The sequence below is a fragment of the Pelobates fuscus genome, chromosome 9 (genome assembly GCF_036172605.1).
Source record: "Pelobates fuscus isolate aPelFus1 chromosome 9, aPelFus1.pri, whole genome shotgun sequence".
Classification (NCBI taxonomy): domain Eukaryota; kingdom Metazoa; phylum Chordata; class Amphibia; order Anura; family Pelobatidae; genus Pelobates; species Pelobates fuscus.
This window is the reverse complement of record NC_086325.1, coordinates 43,866,984-43,890,656: the sequence shown is the minus strand read 5'-3', so window position 1 is coordinate 43,890,656 and position 23,673 is coordinate 43,866,984. Positions and strand designations below refer to the sequence as shown.

General features: G+C 42.6%; 1 protein-coding gene across 1 annotated transcript in view; it reads right to left on the bottom strand.

The window, feature by feature from the left end:
• SRPX2 (sushi repeat containing protein X-linked 2) overlaps positions 1-18,104 on the bottom strand; it is a 28,183-nt gene extending 10,079 nt beyond the window's left edge. The window contains exons 1-2 of the mRNA XM_063433339.1: positions 17,932-18,104; positions 2,371-2,454 (exon numbers count right to left, since the gene is read on the bottom strand). Coding sequence (XP_063289409.1) covers positions 2,371-2,454; positions 17,932-17,998 — 151 coding nt within the window. The 5' untranslated portion in view covers positions 17,999-18,104. The remainder of the gene's footprint in view (positions 1-2,370; positions 2,455-17,931) is intronic.
• Between the last annotated feature and the right edge of the window lie 5,569 nt (positions 18,105-23,673).

Below are 23,673 nucleotides of genomic sequence, written 5' to 3'. Positions count from 1 at the left end.
AGGAAAGCATTCTCAATGCTTTCCTATGGACGCTGGCGTCTTCTCACTGTGAAAATCCCAGTGAGAAGCGCGGAAGCGCCTCTAGCGGCTGTCAATGAGACAGCCACTAGAGGCTGGATTAACCCATTTGTAAACATAGCAGTTTCTCTGAAACTGCTATGTTTACAGCAGGCAGGGTTAAGCCTAGATGGACCTGGCACCCAGACCACTTCATTGAGCTGAAGTGGTCTGGGTACCTATAGTGGTCCTTTAAAGGGATCCTATAGTGCCAGGAAAACAAACCCATTTCCTGGCACTATAGGATCTTGGAGAGCCCCCCTCCCTCGGGGCCCCCTCCCTCAGCGCTTAAGGGGTTAAAACCCTTTCACCCACTTACCTTAAGCCCTGGTAACCTCTTCTTCCAAACTGACATCAGCTACCGAGTGGAGCTGAATGCGCATGCTTGGCCAGAGGCGCGTGCACATTCAAACCCGCCTATAGGAAAGCATTACTCAATGCTTTCCTATGGGGATCTTATTTGATGCTGGACTTCGTGAGGATGTCCAGCGTCAGATAAGTGTGATTTACTCAGTGTAAATCGCGGAAGCGGCCTCTAGTGGCTGTCAGGGAGACAGCCACTAGAGGCTGGATTAACCCTGCAATATAAACATAGCAGTTTCTCACCGCAGGGTTAAAACTAGGGGTGGTCTGGCACCCAGACCACTACATTGAGCTGAATTGGTCTTGGTGCCTATAGTGGTCCATTAAACTGGAAAATTCTTAAGGATGGCTATGTTTGCAGTTGTCACTATTGTGTCCTAAAATTAAAAATTCACAGTAAATTCTTGAACATTCATGATTTAGTGAATAACGCAGAGGGAGTCCATAACATGTGCAAAAACAAAAGAAGAGTATATACACTAAAGGTGTAAAAACGTATAACTGGAAGTGATCCCAGGTGTACTTCACAACCACCTAAGAAAATATGCAAATATACAAGAAAAGTGGAAACCACCCAGAATACGTAAATATATATATATATATAGAGAGAGAGTAGAATAACCTGTATTCAGGTAGAATATCCTCGGATATGCTCTGTGTGGAAAAATCAAATAGCTAACATAGCGTAAAATAGTATAGCATTAAAATGTTAATAAGTGGAAATATGGATGCACTTACAAACGAATGAGAAATCAGGCCTTTCACCCACTCAGGGGTACTGTAATGGATATGAGTTGAAGTATCTTCCAACCAAGTATGTAAAATAAAGGAAATCAAATATAGTGAAGATTGTTATAAAATTATATAAGACACATTTATTGGTCGCACTTATACATAGAAGATATAAAAACAGCGTGTCTCCAAATAATCATGGGACTCCTGGATGATGTTGTCAAAATATCCACAGTAGGAGTCCAGGAGCAACAATATAGATACAGCAAAAAAAAAAAATAAACAAATATAAGTATAAAAAGTACACAAGGAATAAATCCAACGTGTTTCGTCCGGTAAGGTGCTGGACTTCTTCAGGGATGTCTCTGGGTTCATCCTTGTGGGTTTTTATGGCGTGAATAATCTCCATTCATCCGGAACACTGGTTGTTTAGCGTGCGTTTCAATCGTGGAACGCAAAAGGGCGCCAAATGTCCGGGATTACGAAATAATAGTTCCGGGTGCTAAAACACATGCGCGTAACAAAAATATATTTTTTCCATGTCTTAATGTGCAGTAGTGGTTCTGGTGTTATCACACTGATTCTACCCTTTTTTTTATCAGTTAGACATTCAGGCGTTTTCGCCATATGTTTTTTGTCCTTCCTAGGTTACGGTCCTCTATGCTCACGCATGCGCGTGTTACGCACATGTGTTTTAGCACAACCAGTGTTCCGGATGAATGGAGATTATTAACGCCATAAAAACCCACAAGGATGAACCCAGAGACATCCCTGAAGAAGTCCAGCACCTTACCGGACGAAACGCGTTGGATTTATTCCTTGTGTACTTTTTATACTTATATTTGTTTATTTTGGTTTTTTGCTGTATCTATATTGTTGCTCCTGGACTCCTACTTTGAAAATTTTGACAACATCATCCAGGAGTCCCATGATTATTTGGAGACACGCTGTTTTTATATCTTTTATGTGTAAGTGCGACCAATAAATGTGTCTTAAAAAATAATTTTATAACAATCTTCACTATATTTGATTTCCTTTATTTTACATACTTGGTTGGAAGATACTTCAACTCATATCCATTACAGTACCCCTGAGTAACCTGAATACAGGTTATTCTACTCTATATATATATATATTTACGTATTCTGGGTGGAGTCCATAACATGTCTGGTGCTCAATCCTGATAAAGTACATTTTCTAATATGAATAAAATACTACCTCGGTAATCCAGAAAAGGAGTGGAAGGGCGCTGTTCAACGTATACTTCGTTGTTATAATTCTCGTCAGCTGCATATCCCGAACCTGACATGAAAGAAACAAAAAAATACATAATAACCAGGCCTTTGAAATATATACTTCACGTATGGGTTAGTATTGAAATTGTTATGTTATGTATTCCATATATTCAATCAGTGTAATATTATGTCAAACAAGTATGACAAATACACTTCCTTTAGAGTAACCAAGATAGATACATAGTTTCATATTCCTGAAGCTTTCTTCTTCTTGCATGAATACGTGTGGACACATCCATACTGACCCACAATGCATCAGTTACCATAACCACAATTCACAGCTATTCTGTCCTGGTGAGAGTGCTGTGTACCTGCCAGGTTAGGGGGGCAAGTAACTATTAGTCCTGTCTAATCTTGATGCTTTTATAACTTTCTGGGTAAGTGCTCATTGTATCCTATAAACCCTAGAAAGTTTAATGGCTGCAGTGGGACTTTCTGGATATAATTAATTATTACTGTAATATTAGTCTCTATTTATTTATTTATTTAGCTAAATGAATTGCCATTTAAAATATATATATATTTTTTAAACTATACCATAGTCGAGCAGTTGATTAGCATGCACTACCTTGCCATTTTTGGATGAAAACGTCACGCTGACTATGACAGAATGCCAGAGAATTGGACAATCCTAAAGCTACTCTGCTTATGGTAGAAGGGGCATTAGCAAACTGGAAGGCAGTTAATAAGACTGGCAGATTATTTTTTGTTGCCATTGTTCTGGCCTATCTGCACACTCTGTTAAAGGGATACTATAAGTGTGCCAGGAATACAAAGACCTCCCAATAGGAAAGCATTGAATCAATACTTTCCTATGGGGAAAAATCTGATGCTGGAGGGCCTCATGCAGAGCGTCAGGACGTCCAGCGTCAGATACCGGACCAAAGGTCTGTTTCGATTCAGGAAGCCATCTAGTGGCAGTCTGGTAGACAGCAATTGTGGTCAGACTTAGAGCTGCAATGTAAACATTGCAGCACTAAGTGCAAAACAGCACCCAGGCTACTTCAATTAACTGAAATGGTCTGGGTGCCTACAGTGTCCCTTTAAGTAGGTATTTTTTTTATTTGTGAGTTTCAGTAACTTTAATTGTGTATTATGTTATGATGGCCTTTTTGGTTTTAATGTTTTACATGGCCTCTGACATGCACTTTTTTTTATATACATCAAGAAATTGAAGTAATTTAGACAGAGGTATAATTTTAGTATTTGTTATTATTTGACATCCTCCCTTCCACATTTAATATTGTTCCCCTAATTTGATTTATATTTCTTATTTACTAATGTTCAGCTGGCTAAGGAAATGTTTTTTTTCCTTGTTCCATGTACATGTTACATTTACCGAATGGAAAATTGAATGTATATAATCTCATGATTTTCTGGCAGTATGAACAGTACTTGAGCTGAATAATGACATTCCAAATGTATGAAATCATGAAACTATTAAATTTGGAGAAAAAAAAAATATGTGTACCGTCTTGACAGCAGCATTGTCACTCCCTCCTCCCCCCACCCTATTCCCCCCCATCCCCCCTTCTCCTGCCCCCCGGCAAAATGACTTTATTATAAAGATAAAATGAAATACTCATATTGACTGTGTTGGAAATTCACTGAAATTTCAACCCAGTAAAAACATATACTGAGACAACGTACGGACTACTTGGTCTCAGTATGTTTCCTATTCCTGACACTTCTAGACCTGGGTGGATCTACCGGCGTCTAGAAGTGTCAATCCTCTAGCCGTCACCAGTGACATCTACAGGGAACTGGCTCTGTCTATGGAGGATCCTCAGTCCTGTACTCCTGTGCATGCAGAAGAGATCCGCCCGAAAGAAGATGGTGGCACCTGCGAGGGATCGACTCACCCTTCCTGCCTTCCTGCCCCCTCCCCCCCAGGCCACCGGACCTCAGCGGCGATGTCACCATCTGGGGTCTTTGCAAATTATGCCCCCAGATGGTAACAGTGCCTCTTTAATAAATATCTAGTACAGTCTTGTAAATGCTTCTTCATGATGACTGTGATGGGTGAACGTGTCTAAGCAGCTCTTCAATCACATCCACTATAAAACGTGCTTTTAAAGCAGCATCTGCACTAGCACCATAACCACTACAGCTCATTGTAATGGTAATGATATGTAATGGTAATATGTCTATGACTGTTGTCCACCTTTCAATCCATTTTTAAACCATTTAACAAAAAGCCAGGCTTTGCTGGAACCCTACACCTCTGCTTTGACTTGCTTCAGTGAGAGAAACATTTCACTTTTCTTTCTCTTTTACCTTCTTCAGTAGTATGTAAATGTTCAACCTACTGGAAACTTTTTAGAGAGTTATACATATTTCTAGGCAATTTAACATAAAGGAACAATGTGACCCCAATTTTGGCCAATAATTACTTCATCCAAGTGAAGTTGTTATGGGGACTGGAGGCCCCTGGTTTCATCTTACATTACAGTGTTAAACATTTTTTGAACGATTCAACACAAAAATTGTGTCCTCGGATGCCCATAAGTTGTTGTTTGGCTGGAGTGGCACTTTGTTTCTAATTATTTGTGATATTGCTGACACTTCTTAAAAAACAGAATTTTGCTCTCAGCATCATAACCAGTGCAGTAGCTAAAGGTAACTTGTTTAATTTTTTTTTTTTTTTTTTTTGTGTTTCTTTCTTTTATTAGAGGCAAATCAGATGGGATACATAAGAGAAATTGGGGGAAACGTGTAAATGAATTACATTATAGGATCGGTACAGCAAGATTAAATGACATTTCCCGAATTACAGTGCCTCAAGTTTTAAATTTTTTTTTTCGTCGTTAAAACAGAAGTTAGAAAATACAGGCAAAGGATCATAAGATCCGGTAATCAACATGCTAAAATATTAGAGGTCCTACAGGTGATTTCACGTGTGTAGACAATAAGCTTACAGTTTAAAGAAACAGTGGTTAAACATTGGAATAAATGTTATAAAAAGTACATTAATGCTTATAGTGTGGTTTGCAGGGCTTGTGGTACACTTAATAGTAATGAATAAGAATGACATGCTTTGCACACAGGATATGGACTGAGGCTTAAGTCGCAAAATAAAAGTATAGACTATTGGTACAGTAGCTTGTTAATTAAGTAAACGCTAAGTATGACATGCTGTTTAGCCATGTCTAGAGTGAATGAGCATATAATGCTTAGCTAGCCTAGGAGAAGATCTAGACAATTAAGAAAGGTATAAACATTAGAACAAGATTTTGGTTAGTAGCATCTTAGCTTAATAGCCTCCGTTTTGGCTGCGAGTGATGGGATATGTAGGAAAACAAGGCTGGACATAGTAAAAATCAAAAAAAGAAAAAATAAATGGTATATGTCAGCAGACATTCGTGTGAGTTCCATAAGGGTAAAGAAAGGCAAGTGTCTGATGGTACCATGCCTGAGTTAGAGTGTCAGTCTCTGTGGAGTCAGCCGATGCCTTGACGGGGTTGGGTGAGTATTCCCTGCGGTAGGTGAAGCCTCTGCACAAAGTCCTGCTGTGAAAGTCTCATTGTTGGCACCCCTCTCCCAATCTTCCATGTTTTCTCTCTTGCGGGCTGTGGGGGGGATCTCCGTCTGTGTGTCCGGCTGGTATGGTGTTGTGCTGTCTCCTGGTCAATATCGTGGCCTGCACTGTGGGTGCTCGTATGTGGAGCCGTGCACTTCATGCTGAGAGGTATTGGAGTCGATGAGGTGCGAGCAGAACTTGCTCGTCGGTAAGTCGCCTGCTGGGGCATGAGGGTATGGTTGCTGGCCCTCCGTGCCGGTTTGTGGGTTCTGCTTCGTCGAGGGACAGCTGTGGAGGTATGGGGGGGATTCCCGCCTAATTGGCGTCGTGTCGCCGGGCGGATCCATGCCGTTACCATTTGTATTGCCCGCTTGAATGCCTGTCCCCGGGCGTGAAGCTTGGTCCACAGATTGGCACATAGCCGGTTATAGAATTCTCTCGTGCACATGGGGGGCTTGCTGAGTGTGCGGTTCTTTGTGGACCGTGTCCGTGCCGCCATTTTGTTTGTGCCTGGGTCGCTTCTGCTCGCATGAGGTCTTGTCACCTGTGCTGGTCGTGGCTTGGGGGTGATCGTCCCCAGCGAGGACCGGGATGACCCCCGCCGGTCCAGAGGGGGGGGGGTTAGAGGTGAGTACGTCGAGGTCGCCATCTGCAGGGTTACCAACGAGGAGAGCGGCCGCCTCTCCCTGGCTCGTTTGCAGGTAGGCCTCAAGCTGGATTCGAGGGGACCCGGTGAGTCGCGGGGTCATGAGTGGTATCAATACGTGTGCCTGGGTCTCCCCCACTCTGTAGTCACCTTCCCAGCGGTGTGTGTGCAATAATTCGAGGTGTATTCCCCGTTATTGCGGCTAGTTTGCAGGAGCTGTCGTGTAGCACATCCACCCTGCTAGGAAGCCAGGCTCCGCCCCCCCAACTTGTTTAATTTTTAAAAGAAATACAATCTATTTGTTAGAATAAAATAATGTCTAGTAGCTGGTAATACAATTCACACTTTCATTTTAAATACATAGTTTTTTCAGTTGATTGATTTTGCACAGATGTACGGCTTAAACACTCAGCTTAAGCTAACAGGCAGCTGCAAAATACTTTAGTTGGTAACCCCCAGCAATGTGAATCATTGTCTAGCCTACTTATAAAAATCTGTTTGTGCGTCTGCCTTCAGAAAAGGAAATATTTATTCACTTTTTCTGTTTAGTGATGTGTGGATGATGTATTTAGGAAAAAGCATGTTGAAATGTAGTATTGTGAAGCAGTTGCATCTAAGGAGAGGGCAGAAGGACAGTCTGCCCCAGGTGACAATTGGGAGAGGCTACAACTGGAACCTTTCCCCGCACTCCCATTAGTTGTAGAGGTGACTAGTCAGGACCACGGCAGAGGACGAGGTTCTGCATTTTATTCTAGTTTCTCTGTCTGTTCTATAATTGAATTTGCAAGCAGTGTGCTATGCACTGTGTAAAGTGCAGGCCTATCACCACCTCATGGTCTATCAGTGCATGTTGTCCACAGCTCCCTGACAGACTGTGAAGAGGAACATGTAGAGCCTCAATCCTTAACCACACTACAATATTAGTAGTTGAGAGGGTAAAGGGCCCCTTAATGTAAATGGGGGGGGGGGGGGGGGGTGGATGTGACACATAAAGGGGGACAAATGGGCTTAAGAAAGACATACAAGGGGAAGGGGTAAGAGTGATTAGGTGAGACATATTAGAGGGGTCGTGAGATACATACAAAGGCATTGGGTGGGTACAGAAAGCCACAACGAGGGCCAAGGTGATAGGAAAACAATTTAAAATTCTGAGAGGTGTTCCAACATACCATTCTGCATTATATTACCAATAACCTAGGTAAATCTGTGTTTATTACAGTGATTTTCTTTTTTGGCCTCTTTTAATTCTGATGCAGTACTCAAAAACAATGTAAACAAATAAAACAATGGAAGATTACATAACATTTGATCAAATATTGTGAGGACCAGGAATTATTTAAGTGGCGTGTGCACTGTCTGGTTCACAATGCTTCTCTGTGAGAAGCATTTCATTGGGCAATGATCATTAAGATATGGAAATTAGCCTGATGATATAAGGGTGAGTGGATCGGGCTTAGAAGAAAAGGCTGTTTCTGAGATGGAATTAAGGTAATTTTTGATGTGTTAGAAAAATAAATAAAAATAAACACACCTTAAAATATTAATCAAATGTAAATGGCACAAAACAAATTACATTGAGAATTCCTTTAACCATTTTAACACATACGGGGTAGACAATGACTTCAAATGGTCATGGAGAAAGAAATATTTTGATCTTTGCTCTTTTACAACATTTCTTCTGCAAACCCCAAACACATATGGAAAAAATTGTCTTCTGTGTAATGCCTCCTTTTCTTTTTTTATGTTATTTCTCTAAACCTATGCAGGCTTCTGTCGGCGCCCACTCAAACCTCAAAGCACGCAGGGCTCAGCATAATAAAATATATCCTCTATGCCACAGACAGGAATATTCAGGACGGCCAGCTGCTGGTGATTACACACTACAATCATGTTAAACCCCTACAGGTTGGCTGAGCATGGCAGCAGTTAGAGTCCACAGTGCTGGAGTATTAGGGAGTGCCTATATAGTATTGTTGAGTCAACAGCATTTGTCCAGTTTCCTGACAAAGAAAGGCCAATTTCTAGAAATGAGATTTTAGTGAGAGAATGTTGGGGTTACAAAAACTGCTATACATAAAGTATCAAGACATTAAAGTGGCTGCACAGCTTCATGAAATCCAACTGGTCATATTATAAGAATATTATGGGAAATAATGACATTGAAGAGTTTTGGAGACATTATAATAACCCAGGACATCAAAGTATCCTTCTTTCCCTTCATGCTCCAAGATGTTATCATGTATGCTCTATGTTATATGATTTTGTAATTTCAGAGTTAGGGCTAGCGTTAGAGGCACTATTGGGGCTATAGTTACTTTAATCTAAGGGCTGCATCGGGACATAATGATAGGGTGTGTTTAAGACTGGTGGGAGTTATATTCCAGGGTAGTGACTGCAATACAAACATGTATTCCTGACACTATAGTCCTGAAGTGGCTTCTTAGATGACTGGCCCAACTCCGATCGCAGTAAAAAGATGATTTCACTTACCTTTTCCCCCACGCAGCTCCGGTCTCGCAGTGGCTGGCCCTGACAGTTTTGTTGCCATGGCTAAAATCATCAGTACCGATGATCTCAGCCAATCCAATTACTTCCCATCACCGCTGTGCTGTGCCAATCAGCACCTCCTCATAGAGATGCAGTGAATCAATGCATCTCTATGGAGAACATTTAATGCCTCTATGCAGAGCGTGGAGATGCTGAAAGTAGCAAGCACATCTAATGGCCATCTGCGTGACTGTCATTACAGGTGTTACTAGGCAGCAATGTAAACACTATTTACAGTGCTAACACTGCAGGGACCGGCTATAGACACCAGAACCAGTACATTAAGCTGCAGTGGTTCTGGTGACTATAGTGTCCCTTTAATTCAGTCCCTCTCCCATTACCGATATGCTGGGGAGCGAGGATCACACTCAGACTTATTTACTATATTCCAAACTGTAGTATTTTAAAAGGTCAATGTTAGTATTTAAGCTAAATTTTCAGAGTTACAACTATAGAGGAGTTGCAGAATTTTTCTAGATTAGCAGTTCTATTTTATATTTTGCCATTCAGATTTCCGTTCTCTACAATCTGTAGTATTGTGAATAAACCCCACTGCCTCGGTTTCCGCAGCACATGTCTCCTAGTATATCAGTAATAGGCGAGGGCTGCTAAGCCTAATAGCAATATCTATCCAGGAGTGAAACTCACACTAATCTCAGACAGGCCAGGACACGGAACTGCATCTATATAATAGCTGCAACCAGGTACTAACCCAGTTATTAATAGAGAAAGACATAGAGGGCAGAGAGAGAAAGAGAAGCTTTCTATTTTTTTTGTCACACAGTAGTCTATTGACCAAGAAACTGGAGGTGTAACCCAGTACTGTGTGGCTCGGGTTGCAAATCAGGATGGTCCCACCGGATCTAAGACACTTTGCCAAGAATGCCATCTAAACCAAGAGAATTCTGCAAAATGTCTATTTATACCTGGTACATGTTCTCAGCTACGCCTACACCACTCCAGTAGAATAAGCAAGATATTGCACTATCCCTAGAGAGGAAACAAAGACATATTCACTAAGCCCCATTTATCAGAAGAAAGGAAGTCAGAAAGTGTTCAGGGCAAATCTAGTGCAAATCACTAGCGTGAGACTCCTGATCAGGTAAAAGCCTTTACTATTCGCTGCAAAGGGGCGATCTCTTCACTCCAGGCAATTCATGTATCATACATACCAACAAAGATATCACCGAGACAGACTTAACATCAGGTCCATGGTTTTTGCAGAATATGCACTTTCCATTGCACCAACACTATAGTCTGTTCCTTCGACCAGGAAGAGAACAAGAAAATGTACAACTGATGATATGTTCCTCAAAAACTAATGGATTCTAGAAGTTTATGGAGAACCCTCGTTCTAATGCAGGTATATGGAGAAACACACATACACGAGAGCTAGTTTTCCGATTGCTTGAATAATGAATGATCTTGGTCCAGCTCATCTAAATACAAGACACTGGCAATATCCATTCACTTGAGTGGTAGTTCTACCACCATTTCAAGCCATGGAGAACATTGATGGCTGTATTACCTACATAAGTGCATCTCCATTAACATCACTAGAAATGCATGCTTGCTGATCCCTTTATGTATGTTAACCAGAGGCCACAGACTGGCTGGCAAAGCCTAACTAGTTCCTGGGGAGATGGGCTTTCGAAAGAGAAGTATCTGTTTTAATCTTTGATTATTATTTTAATGCATTATGCAAATAAATCCATCCTGGAATAGATCTCCCTTTCCCTTGGACTTCCTGGCAATTATGAATTTAGCAAATAACCATGTTAGGCCTAAATTTAATACGCTTTCCTATTTATCCACCGCAGGTTTCCATAGATGTTAATGGTGACGTCGGTAGACAAAAAAAGGACTTTTGTCCTTACTTTATTTTCATTTATTTCCTAATGTTATTTATCCAGTATCTCTCTTAAAACCGCGGTTTCTTTAAAAACCGCGATTTATTTATCAGGCTATCACTAATCTCTAGTCTGATTTGCTTCCCAGCCGCGGTTTTTTCCGTTTTTAAACGCCGCGGCTGGTTTCTCTCACTCCGTGCAATAACTGCCGCGGACTCCATTTCAGGAGTCCGCGGCTCAACCTTTTCGCGCCTTTTCCCGGCTCCCCCCCTTCCCGCGTCTGTATACTTACCAGACACACTCCTTCCCGCCTTCTGTTATCGGCGGCCATCTTCTGCGCGGTCTCCTCGTCTCTGCGGCGCGCTTGCACCCTCTACCGCCGGATCCGGTAAGTACAAGGTTATTTATTTATTTATTTATTCTAGCACTTTTAAAGTGCCAATACCCTTTACAGTTTTTCATTTAGGTTAATTTTCTCCTTACAGGTTACGAATTAACAAGATACCAGCAATATTACTATTAATAAAGTGGCCTCTGTGGGTGACCCCCACCTTATAATTTACTCTGTATTTGAGTTTTTCTTGTGGGTGACCCCCACCTCGATAAACATTCAGGTGTCATAATACCGCCATTATGGGGTGAACCCCCACGTTTAGTACTCAGTATTTAAAAGTACTCAGTATTTAAAGTGATACATCATTCATATTAAAGACATAACCACCTGTCTAATTACTTTAGTAGTGAAATCCACCTACTATTATTACAGTGGTACAACCCACTTGTGTATGTTAGTGGTAACCCCACTATTTATTATTGTGCCGCCCTTACTCATTTATTGCGCTAATAGCTTGGGTGACCCCCAATCCAAACTTTTTACTTAAAAACTGTTGGGTGACCCCCATTTTACCCGATATTCCCTAATATTTGACTACTGATCATATTTGTACAAGACAACCATGTCTGATACTACCGAACCAGCAATCTCACAAGAGCTTAGAGCTTGGCTGGTCTCTACTATTGCCGAGTCCATCCCCAAGGCGTTAGCAGCCTTCCAAGATAGGACTTCTACCGAAGTCAACCCTATCACTCGCTTGCCCTCTGATTCCGAGGACTCTCAGCCCTCAGACCAAGAAACCACACGCAAGCGCCCCTGGAAAGGGGATAGTAGGACTGCTGGCAAGGGCAAGGCTCCTGCCAAATCCCTGAAAATGTCTGTCTCCCACTCCGCCCACGTAACCTCCGATCCTCTAGAGGGCTCTGCATTCCACACGGGCGATAGAGTTGAGGACTATTACCTTGGCTATTCCGATGAGGACCCCTCGGTGAATGCGCTAGGGGATACCCCATCGGAATTTGTCAAGGAGACCTTCCTTATTCCAAAAGACATTGACACTAAAACAACACAGAAAGGAACCGACTCAGACATCCTTCTGGATGCTTCGGGTGCCCCCTTTTTTGATCCCAGAATCATCAGGCATCCACGATCAGCAGAATGGTCCCCACCGGACCACATCGCTAACTTCTGTAAAATGTGGTTACGCAAACCACTTGATAAAGAGATCAGGGCAAAACTCAGAGCCGAGTGCCCTCGACCTACCATCCCAAATAAAGTAGCTCTCACACCAGAGTTCGACCCGTTACTTGTAACCTTCCTCACTAAGACGGGGAAGGACCCCCGTAAAGGAATTGAACAGGGCCTCAAGACAGCCCAAGATAAACTTCTGGACATATCTGGCCCAATTGTCCAAATATTCATTCTGGCTGACGAAGCCTTAACCAGTGGGGAATTCGACCCCAATATAGTTAGAGAATGGGCCCAGAGAGCCTTATGTCTCCTGGGCAATGCAAATGTGGCTATGTCCACTGAGAGGCGCAGGGCGGCACTATACAAGCTAGATGCTAAACTAGCCGATCTCAGCTCCCGAGAACTGGGACCAGAGGCCAATGGACTATTATTTGGAGACTCATTTATGAAGGATCTCTCCAAACATGTGGCTGTATTTACCACATTAAATAAGGCCCAATCATCCCTACGCAGGGTTTTTCGCTCCCAGTCAACCCGTTTTTCTGGGAGAGCTGGACGTTTTAGAGGCCGAACGAACAGCAGAGCTGCCTTCACAGGCTACAGGCCTCGCCCAACAGAGAGCTATTGGCAATCGGGACAGCCCCGACCATATCACAGGCAGTTATTCAATAACAGAGGAGCCATCCGGGGACGTGGTTCTGCCTCCCTACGCGGACGAACTGCTCAAGGTAATCAACCTTCCTTTTTTAAACACACCTATTGCAGGCAGACTAACCCATTTTTTCCCACAGTGGGAGTTACTGTCACAAGACCTTTGGGTCCTACACACAGTCCAAGGGTTCACTATAGACTTTCTCAACACTCCCTTCCAGGACACAACTCCTACACCTCTACAGATGTCCACATCAGACAATCTGACACTGCAAACAGAATTGCACAAACTCTTACAAAAAGGGGCGATAGAGAAATCCCCCTTTCCTCAAACATTTATCAGCAACATATTTTTAGTCCACAAAAAAACTGGAGACATTCTACTTCAAACCTAGGCCACACGCCGCATTATCCATTATACAAGAGCGTTAAAACAGCAAATATGAAGCCTCCTGTCTTGCCATAAAATTAGGGATTATTCTAGCCCTAGTGACTGAATAATCTAAATTTTATTAACGACAGGAGGCGAATATTTTCCCACCCTTGTCTCCAGCACAAGTTGGACCCACCCTGAGGTAAGTTACTATCTCTTCCTACTCGAGATGTCTCACACACATCCATTCATCATCTGTCAACTGTCAGGTTTACATTTCACCTCTCTAACATTAAATTCATATACCGTATATACTCGAGTATAAGCCGAGTTTTTCAGCACATTTTTTGTGCTGAAAAACCCCAACTCGGCTTATACTCGAGTCATAGTCTGTATTATGGCAATTTGCATTGCCATAATACAGACAATGGGGGCTGTGGGGGCTGCAGAGAGATGTTACTTACCTTTCCTGCAGCTCCTGTCAGCTCTCTCCTCCTCCGCCGGTCCGTTCAGCTCTTCTGTCAGCTCACAGTGTAAATCTCTCGAGAGCCACGGCTCTCGCGAGATTTACACTGGGAGCTGACCGAGGTGCTGAACGGACCGGCGGAGGAGGAGAGAGCTGACAGGAGCTGCAGGAAAGGTAAGTAACATCTCTCTGCAGCCCCCACAGCCCCCTCCTACACAGTGCCCATCCACTGGACCACCAGGGAAGGAGAGCCCCCCTCCCTGGCCAGCTAGCAAGCAGGGAGGGGGGACGAAAAAATATATATATTAATAATAATAAAAAATAAAAATAAAAAAATAATAAAATAAAAAAATGTAATGAAACAAAAAAATATTAAAATAATAATTAAAAAATAAAAAATGCCCACCCCCCACCAAGGCTCTGCATCACACTCTGCATTACACACACACATACACACACTGCATTCATACACACACACTGCACTCATACACACACACAGCATTCATACACACACACTGCACTCATACACACACACTGCACTCATACACACACACTGCACTCATACACACACACTGCACTCATACACACACACTGCACTCATACACACACACTGCACTCATACACACACACACACTGCACTCATACACACACACACACTGCATTCATACACACACACAGCACTCATACACACACACAGCACTCATACACACAGCATTCTCATACACACACACACTGCACTCATACACACAGCATTCATACACACACACAGCATTCATACACACACACTGCACTCATACACACACACTGCACTCATACACACACACTGCACTCATACACACACACTGCACTCATACACACACACTGCACTCATACACACACACAGCACTCATACACACACACAGCACTCATACACACAGCACTCATACACACAGCACTCATACACACAGCATTCTCATACACACACACACTGCACTCATACACACACACAGCATTCATACACACACACTGCACTCATACACAGCATTCTCATACACACACACTGCACTCATACACACAGCATTCTCATACACACACACTGCATTCATATACACACACTGCACTCATATACACACTGCATTCTCATACACACACTGCATTCTCATACACACACTGCATTCATTATATACACACACTGTAAATAAATATTCAATTAATATAATTTTTTAAGGATCTAATTTTATTTAGAAATTTACCAGCAGCTGCTGCATTTCCCACCCTAGTCTTATACTCGAGTCAATAAGTTTTCCCAGTTTTTTGGGGTAAAATTAGGGGCCTCGGCTTATATTCGGGTCGGCTTATACTCGAGTATATACGGTACTTCACAACATTTCCATGAAATGCATTGAAATTATCTGTCAATCTCTACGATACGTGCTAAATTTGCAATCAACTAGTATGAGAACCTATACTCTCATGATTTTCTTTTTTCCTCCTTTAGTGTGAAGAATCCTACCGCTTACTTGTAACATCTGGATTCACCAACCCATTCAAGGTTTACATGGTTGAATGCATCAGGACCACGATTTAGTCCACAGTTCCAGTTTCAGTTCCAGTTTACATGGTTGATACTCAATACTGTCGGCTACAGCAAGAAAGAGGAATTGGGAGGAGCTCCATAATGCTATATAATACTGATATATACTCTGATTGGTTGAAATTTTTATACTATTGTTAACTATTTCTTTGCTGCTGGGAGGTTTCAGTAAAGAAAGATAAGCAAATATTCGCCTCCTGTCGTTAATAAAATTTAGATTATTCAGTCACTAGGGCTAGAATAATCCCTAATTTACCTTAAATAATTGTATCTCAATCTTTAAATTGAACTTTAATCACATACAGGAGGCTCTTGCAGGGTCTGTCAAGCTATTAACATAGCAGGGGATAAGAAAATCTTAATTAAACAGAACTTGCACTAAAGAAAGCCTAAATAGGGCTCTCTTTACAGGAAGTGTTTATGGAAGGCTGTGCAAGTCACATGCAGGGAGGTGTGACTAGGGTTCATAAACAAAGTCATTTAACTCCTAAATGGCAGAGGATTGAGCAGTGAGGCTGCAGGGGCATGTTCTATACACCAAAACTGCTTAATTAAGCTAAAGTTGTTCAGGTGACTATAGTGTCCCTTTAACCCCTTAAGGACACATGCCATGTGTGACATGTCATGATTCCCTTTTATTCCAGAAGTTTGGTCCTTAAGGGGTTAAACTGAGGCATGAGATAGAGAATGGGGTAAGATCCTCCTATTGGTGGATTGTTAGTAATACAGATATTGGAAACATTTTTGGAAAAGAACAAAGAACACAATTTAAAATTAATCATTAAACCCTGAATTTTAGAAAATAAAATCGAAATGGTAAAATGAAAGCTAAAGTAAGCTGTTTGCTATTTGATTTTAAAATACATGAATGTATACTGCAACTCGTTAGAAGGACATAGTGATGGATTACTCAGTACGCTGTTATGTAGAGGGTCTGTCCAACTGTTTTATCATGCAGCATGACTCATAGCAGCCAACCAATAGTAAAAATATCCATTACCTTTCATGCCTTGAATTACAGCCACTGGGAGAGTCAAAATTACAGCATCATCTCCCATGAGATAATGAGGATTCAAAAATGTAAAACCTATTTAAGACTTTAAAATACCCTGTTTGAGTAAGTATTCATGTGAACCTCTTACAAACAGATTAATATTCTGTTAGACGCAACTCATGATGGGTGGGGGAGAATAAGCAAATAGAATTAGCATGTGTTGCCTTGTGCTTACTATCGTATATGATCTCCTACAAATTAACAGTTATCCAGATATAATTTACCGAAGACTGTCATAGTTCTCCACTACTGTATTCTAAATACAATTTATCTAGCTGTCCAATGGGTCAAAGATCCATATGCTTTGCCTTTCTTTTAGAATGATTGTATACATATCGAGTCTCGGCTCTTTGACTTTGTATGTTTCAGATCAAACCTAAGAACCCACCAACAGGCCAGGAATAAAGTACATATCTCAAAGAATGTGGGTCTAATCCAAAATGATTGAGCTACTGCCTTTCGTTTGCAAAATAATGAATAGCAGGAACTTCTAATGGGTCCTGTGGACAGGTTTAAAGAACATCTACAAGGAGAAGGCATACATCAAATAGTGTGAAACTCCACCAGGCTGAAGCCAATGCACAAATAGAAGGTTGGGCACATAACTGGATAATAGCAAAGGCAGATTTATTAAAGCATACAATGCAATGCTTCAGCTAAGTATTAAGAAAGGCTTTTCATAGTAAAAACGTTGCATTCTATGCTTCAATAAATCAGCCTTGTATCTTATCCAGTTTTGTGTCCAGCCTTCACTTGTAGGTTTGAAGATCATGACATTACATTCTCATTGTCTCTCAGAAAGTAATTATTGCTAGGAACCCCACTGATCTTTCATTTGCTGGTGATGAAATATAGAGAGGCTGAGTTCCAAAGTGGCTCCATTTACGAAATGCATGGTTCTCTTCTATGTGAGGAAGTGTTGGCCACTAAACTAAACCCCTGTCCAAAAATGTTTTGTTTAATAGTATTGATCAGTTATGTTGTTATAGCTTAGCAATACTTGTGTCGGTGCTCTTTATTAATACGATTCGAGTGGTCCTATAACAGTATCCACCACTGGTTTAGAAGATGTGGAATCATTGACTTGAAATGCTGTGTACGCATACCACAGGTATGTTATCACAATCTCCTATTTGTTCCTTGGAGTTTTTAATAGGAAATCCTTCTGCTCCTTATTTGAGACATGTTCTACAAGCCTCTCCAGAAATGTTTGCCCTGGCATTAAGTGGGAAAACATCAATCGCACTCAGCAGTAATAGAACAGGATAAAGCTTTTTACCTTCATAATACACAGATGTCACCAGCTTGATGAGTGCAAGCAGTAAAAGAGATATTGATTGTTCCATAGCAGCTACAGCAATAGCAAGTCTTGATTCCAGGAAAATTCCAGCTGTTCTAGGCAGTCGGCCCACACAATCCACGAAGAGGAAATGGATATTGCAGGTGAATTAAAGCAATTCAGTTTTTTGTATGTTGTAGCTATAAAAAAAAAATATATATATATATTCAATCAGACTCGACTCTTTAAAATTAGACGTTAGTGTGCAAGTTACAGAGCGAAGAATGAAATCACTTTTTTTGTGCAATCCATTGATAAATTGTAATCTACACAATGAAGGAATAAAGCCTGCGTGGCTAGCTCGGGCACTATAGAGGTCAGGGAATTAAATTCCCAACTAGCTGAGCATCATGGGCAATGTAATTCCCATAAATCTGTGGTACTAATGATATCCGTCGCCTTAAAAAACATTTTTTTCAGAGGTACGGAATATGTTAGATCTATATTAAAAATAATAATATTAGTAATATGCATTCAGGCTCAAACGATTAGTTTAACCCCTTAAGGACCAAACTTCTGGAATAAAAGGGTATCATGACATGTCACACATGTCATGTGTCCTTAAGGGGTTGATATTGTAGTGTGAATGTTAACTTCAGACTTACAATAATTTTGCTTGTTTGCTTGCATCGCTGATCAGCATTCTAAGTATGAAGCAAAGTTCAGTCACAGAGTTTGCCATGAGTGATCAAACAATGAGCACGTTTTGTACATAGTGTGCTGCCAGTTTTCATGTCATTCCTGATGTCCTGTTATGTAAGAACTCTGACAATTATGTCCAATTCTGAAAGCTTTGGTATAAGAGGATAGCGATGCACACGCGTTGTACTGGAGGGTTTAATAATTCAGAATAACACTGGTTCATTTTAAGGGGAGAGGAACAGGTCAAAACAAGGAAATGGAAAAAGGGGATGGCTTGAGATTCAGATATAAACATCAGGATTGTTCTAACATGCATTGTTCCGATAGCTAGGGTTTTGCACACTTGCACAGTGTTATAAACAGAATGCAATAAAAAATATAATTGAATTTTTTTAAAATCTAAATTCACTTATATACAAACATTAAATATGGTATAGTTATACAAATTAGTGTCTAATCAAGGGGTTCCCAAACTGTGTGCCGTGGAGCCCTGGAGCGCCATGTCGGGCACACAGGGGCACCGCAAGATATTTTCCCGGTGCTATAATCATAGCACCGGGAACTGTGCTCTCGCCTGCTCGCTCTGCAGGACCGGAAGGGAGATGCCCGCTAGCACTTTGATGACAGCTGGCAGGGGAGGGAGGGAGGGAGAGAGGACCCTGGGGAGCTCTAACATGCAGCTCCACCGGGTTCTCCTCTTGCGAGCTCGGAGCGTTGTCACAGATAACATGGAAATGCTCCAAATATCGCGAGAGTGAACGCTAGCAGCTCCTGAGGCTGATAGAGTTCACTGTCACCACTGGGACCACAAGGGCTTCCCCACAGACCACCAGGGTACCAAGAGGCCTACTCGAGATCTCCTCGCGGACGACACTGCAGTGGGAACCTCCAAACTACTCACCTCCTACCCCCCCCCCCCCCGGACCGGCGGGGGTTATCCCGTTCCGCACGGTGTGTGCCACGCTGATCTCTACCTGCTCCCGCAAGTAACAATCTACCACGACACCACACAGCGCCTGAACGAAATATTCAGACGCTTCTGGGCAAAATTAAGAGACCGCCTGAAAGCAACACAGACCGCGCAGGGACCTGCACGAACAGCGGGTAAGCGAAACAGCCGACAGCGGGAACAGGGGGGCATAACCTTGGGCATAGCGACGGACGACCCACGCAACCCCAAACCACAGAGCCTACCCGGGCTGGAGGCCAAAAGGGTGAAGACCCGGATGCATCGCCCACACCCACGGAGGCTCCAACGCCGCAAGCGGCCAAAGTCCATCGGCCCTCCACTACCCCCGAAAGGGGAGGAAACTCGGGCTCCAGAAGCTGCAGTGTTCGTGGCACAGAGATGCAGGCCCATGCAACAGCCTGGGGCTGGAGGGATGCCACCACACTGTCCACTGCTCCAGCGACCTCCAATACCTCACCACCAAGCGCTAGCTGTTTCCAAAGAGACGGCATCGGATGATAGAGACTCACTACACAAAGCCTCCAGAAGGTCAGCGCCGGGCCCAACATCCATCAGTTTAATCTGACATACTGCATGACCAGGACTGACATCCATGGAGAGCAGAGGGCAAAAACACATGCAGCCCCAGACCACGGTGGCTTTCAAGCATACTGTAAAGTTATCTGTTAGACAACTGTTATATTTTTACTTTTATTATTTCTAAGCATGTAATCTACATATCGTACCATAAGCTCAAGCAGAACAACCGAAGTCACATGAACATGGTCAGTCTAACTTAGCATGTTAACCATGAGCCGCTACATGTCAGTAAATATAACATACTAAATTTCATACTACATGATGTTAACCTTATGACATAACTTATAAAACCTGCTCTCGACTAGATAGGCAATGTTTAATTGATATTAGCACTGTCAGCACCAATATATGTCTATCTCCAACCCGACGATCTTACTGTGACTTACTATAATAGACAAGCTGAACTAGCCTGTATTAAGCTTATTTAATGCCTACCAAACGACATGTCTCACATCCTGCCTACTTTAAAAAATACTGTATAACATGTTCACATATCACAGTTACCCTAGCTTGGTCAATCAGGCACCGTTAAACCTTACTTACTCCACCTGCTCAGACGACACACCTGCTTAGATATGCCTGTTTTACATAGAGAGCAATATGTGTGATTTAAACAAGCTTAATTCTTTATTTTCCTTTCTTTGCTCTTAATTAAAAAATGTGCACATACTCATAGGCGTGCGCATGGGGTGTGCCGGGTGTGCCTGGGCACACCCTAATCCCCGCGGCACGCCTATGGAGTGATACCGGCAGGGGAGATCTCAAGATCCCCCCTGTCGGTCCGTGCAGAGCCGGCGCTATCTGAGCGCCGGCTCTGCTCTCAGCCTCCCTCCCCACCGACCCACATGCAGGGAGGGAGGCAGGAGAGGACCGGCGAAGCTATTGCCAGCAGCTCCGCCGGGTTCCTCTCGCGAGATCTGAGCGTTGCCGCGGCAACGCTCAGATCTCGCGTGAGTGAACTCTAGCCCTGCGGGGCTAGAGTTCACTCTCCACTGGACCACCAGGGAAGGATGGCAGCAGCAGGATCCCCCCTCACAGGCATAAGGTAAGAAGGGAGGGGGGATAACTGATCTGCCCCCACCTCCACTGGACCACCAGGGAATGTAGCAAGGAAGGATCCCCCCTCCCTACATAAAGTAAGAAGGGAGGGGGGATATTAAGTAATGTACCCCCACCTCCACCCCCCACAATCACCCACACACACACATACACAGCACCAACACACATACAGCACCCACACAAATACACAGCACCCATAGACATACACAGCACCAACACATATACACAGCACCTAAACACATACAGAGCACCCACAGACATACACAGCACCAACACACATACAGCACTGACACACATACAGCACCCACACACATACACAGCACCAACACACATAAAGCACCCATACACATACACAGCACCCACAGACATACAGCACCCACAGACATACACAGCACCTACACACATACAGCACTCACAGACACATACAGCACCCACAGACACACAGCACCCACAGACACACAGCACCCACAGACATACAGCACCCACAGACATACAGCACCCATAGACATTCACAGCACCCATAGACATTCACAGCACCCACAGACATTCACAGCACCCACACACATACAGCACACACACACACACACACACACATCACCCTCACAAACACACAGCACCCTCACACACATTACACAAACCGCACCCTCACACAGCACACTAACAGTACCCTCACAAACACAAACAGGACCCTAACAAACACACACACACACAGCACACTACCAGTACCCTCACACACAAACAGCACCGTCACACACAGTACATTTACAGCACCCTCACAAGTGCACACACACAAACAGCACCCTGACACACAGTACATTCACAGCACCCTCACAAGCACGCACACACAAACACCCTCACCCACATAGTACACTACCAGCACCCTCACATACACATCACACTAACAGCACACTCACACAGCTCACACACAGCAGTGTGTGTGTGTGTGTGTGTGTGTGTATATGTGTATGTGTATATGTGTATATATATATATATATATATATATATATATATACATACATACATACATATATATATATATGCGGCGTGTGCTTGTGCTTTAGGGTGCACACCCTAATGCAATAGGCTGCGCACGCCTATGCACATACTCCTGAACACCCCAATGTTATAAGTGTTGAAACTCAGCGTGGGGAATGCCGTTGGGGCACCACACGCATGCTGTTATATATCTTTGCACGTGCAAAATAAAAAAAATAAAAAAAATACCAATGCCACTCCCAAGATTAGGGGACAGTATATGCCGCAGCATTGTACATATAACCTAGAAAACTGTTTTGACTTGGGGTGTCTTGGAAATATATTGAAATATTAAGGGCACCTTGAACCTAAAAAGTTTGGTCTGGTCTAATACATATTTCTCAGCTTTCAAACACAGTGATTATGGGTCAAAGCATCATTTGACAATTGCAACACTCTAATGCCATGGCAATTTACTTGATACTGCATTCCAGTGGGTAACAATAACAACAACAAAAAACTGATACAACAAACCCATAAAATTCAGATTTGTTTGCTTTGCAATTTCACATTCCAGGTCAACTTTGAGATTGATAGACAGACAGACAGACAGACGTGTGACATACACACACACACACACCCTTTGTATAAATTAAATAATGCAAAAATAAACATTTAACATGTTATGTTTGTTTTGTTATATTTGTTAACTTCACCAGCTATAGTTACTGTACTTGCATCATATACATAAATCTCACTGATTAGTGATCAAAATCAGTTATTGTCAAATTCAAGTGATGCCACATCTTTTTTTTGTATCTATTAAACTGGTGAGCTATGTTGTCAGCTCTGTCACAGTTAGCATGAGTTTAATTTATGCCATGAGTTACCATTTGGGTGTGATGTCTCTTACCTGGCTCAGATGATGGGAGATGTATCCTTGGTGCTATGTGGAACCTTATTTAGAGATGTCTTGTAAGGATCCAGCTGCTCAGCCCAGATGTTCAGCCTCTTGAAAACTTCCAGACTCCTTCTGATTCATACAAAGGGAGAGGGAAGGTTTGGGGGGCGGAGGAGGGGTGAGGACTGTTGCCAAAACAGCAGCTTGGCTTATTCATTGGGGTGATATAAGAATTGACTATTGAAGAGAATGGTTTATTAACCCTATGCTGAATATTGCATATAACCAAATGATTGATCAGTAAACAAAAGCAACAGTAGAGACCGATAAAATATACTTGTTTTAATTTGATATACCCCTATAGCTATCACTTGCCCAGGGGAGCCTACTGATGTCTACCTCAGAGGCATTAATATTATTTACTCTGCCACAAGACCACTAGGAGCTAGCGGGACACTCCACCATAACAACTTCATAGCGATGGAGCTGTTCTTGGTGCCCAGAGTGTCCCATTAAGATTGTAAGGGGTGGCAGCACCTGCATACAAACTTACCCT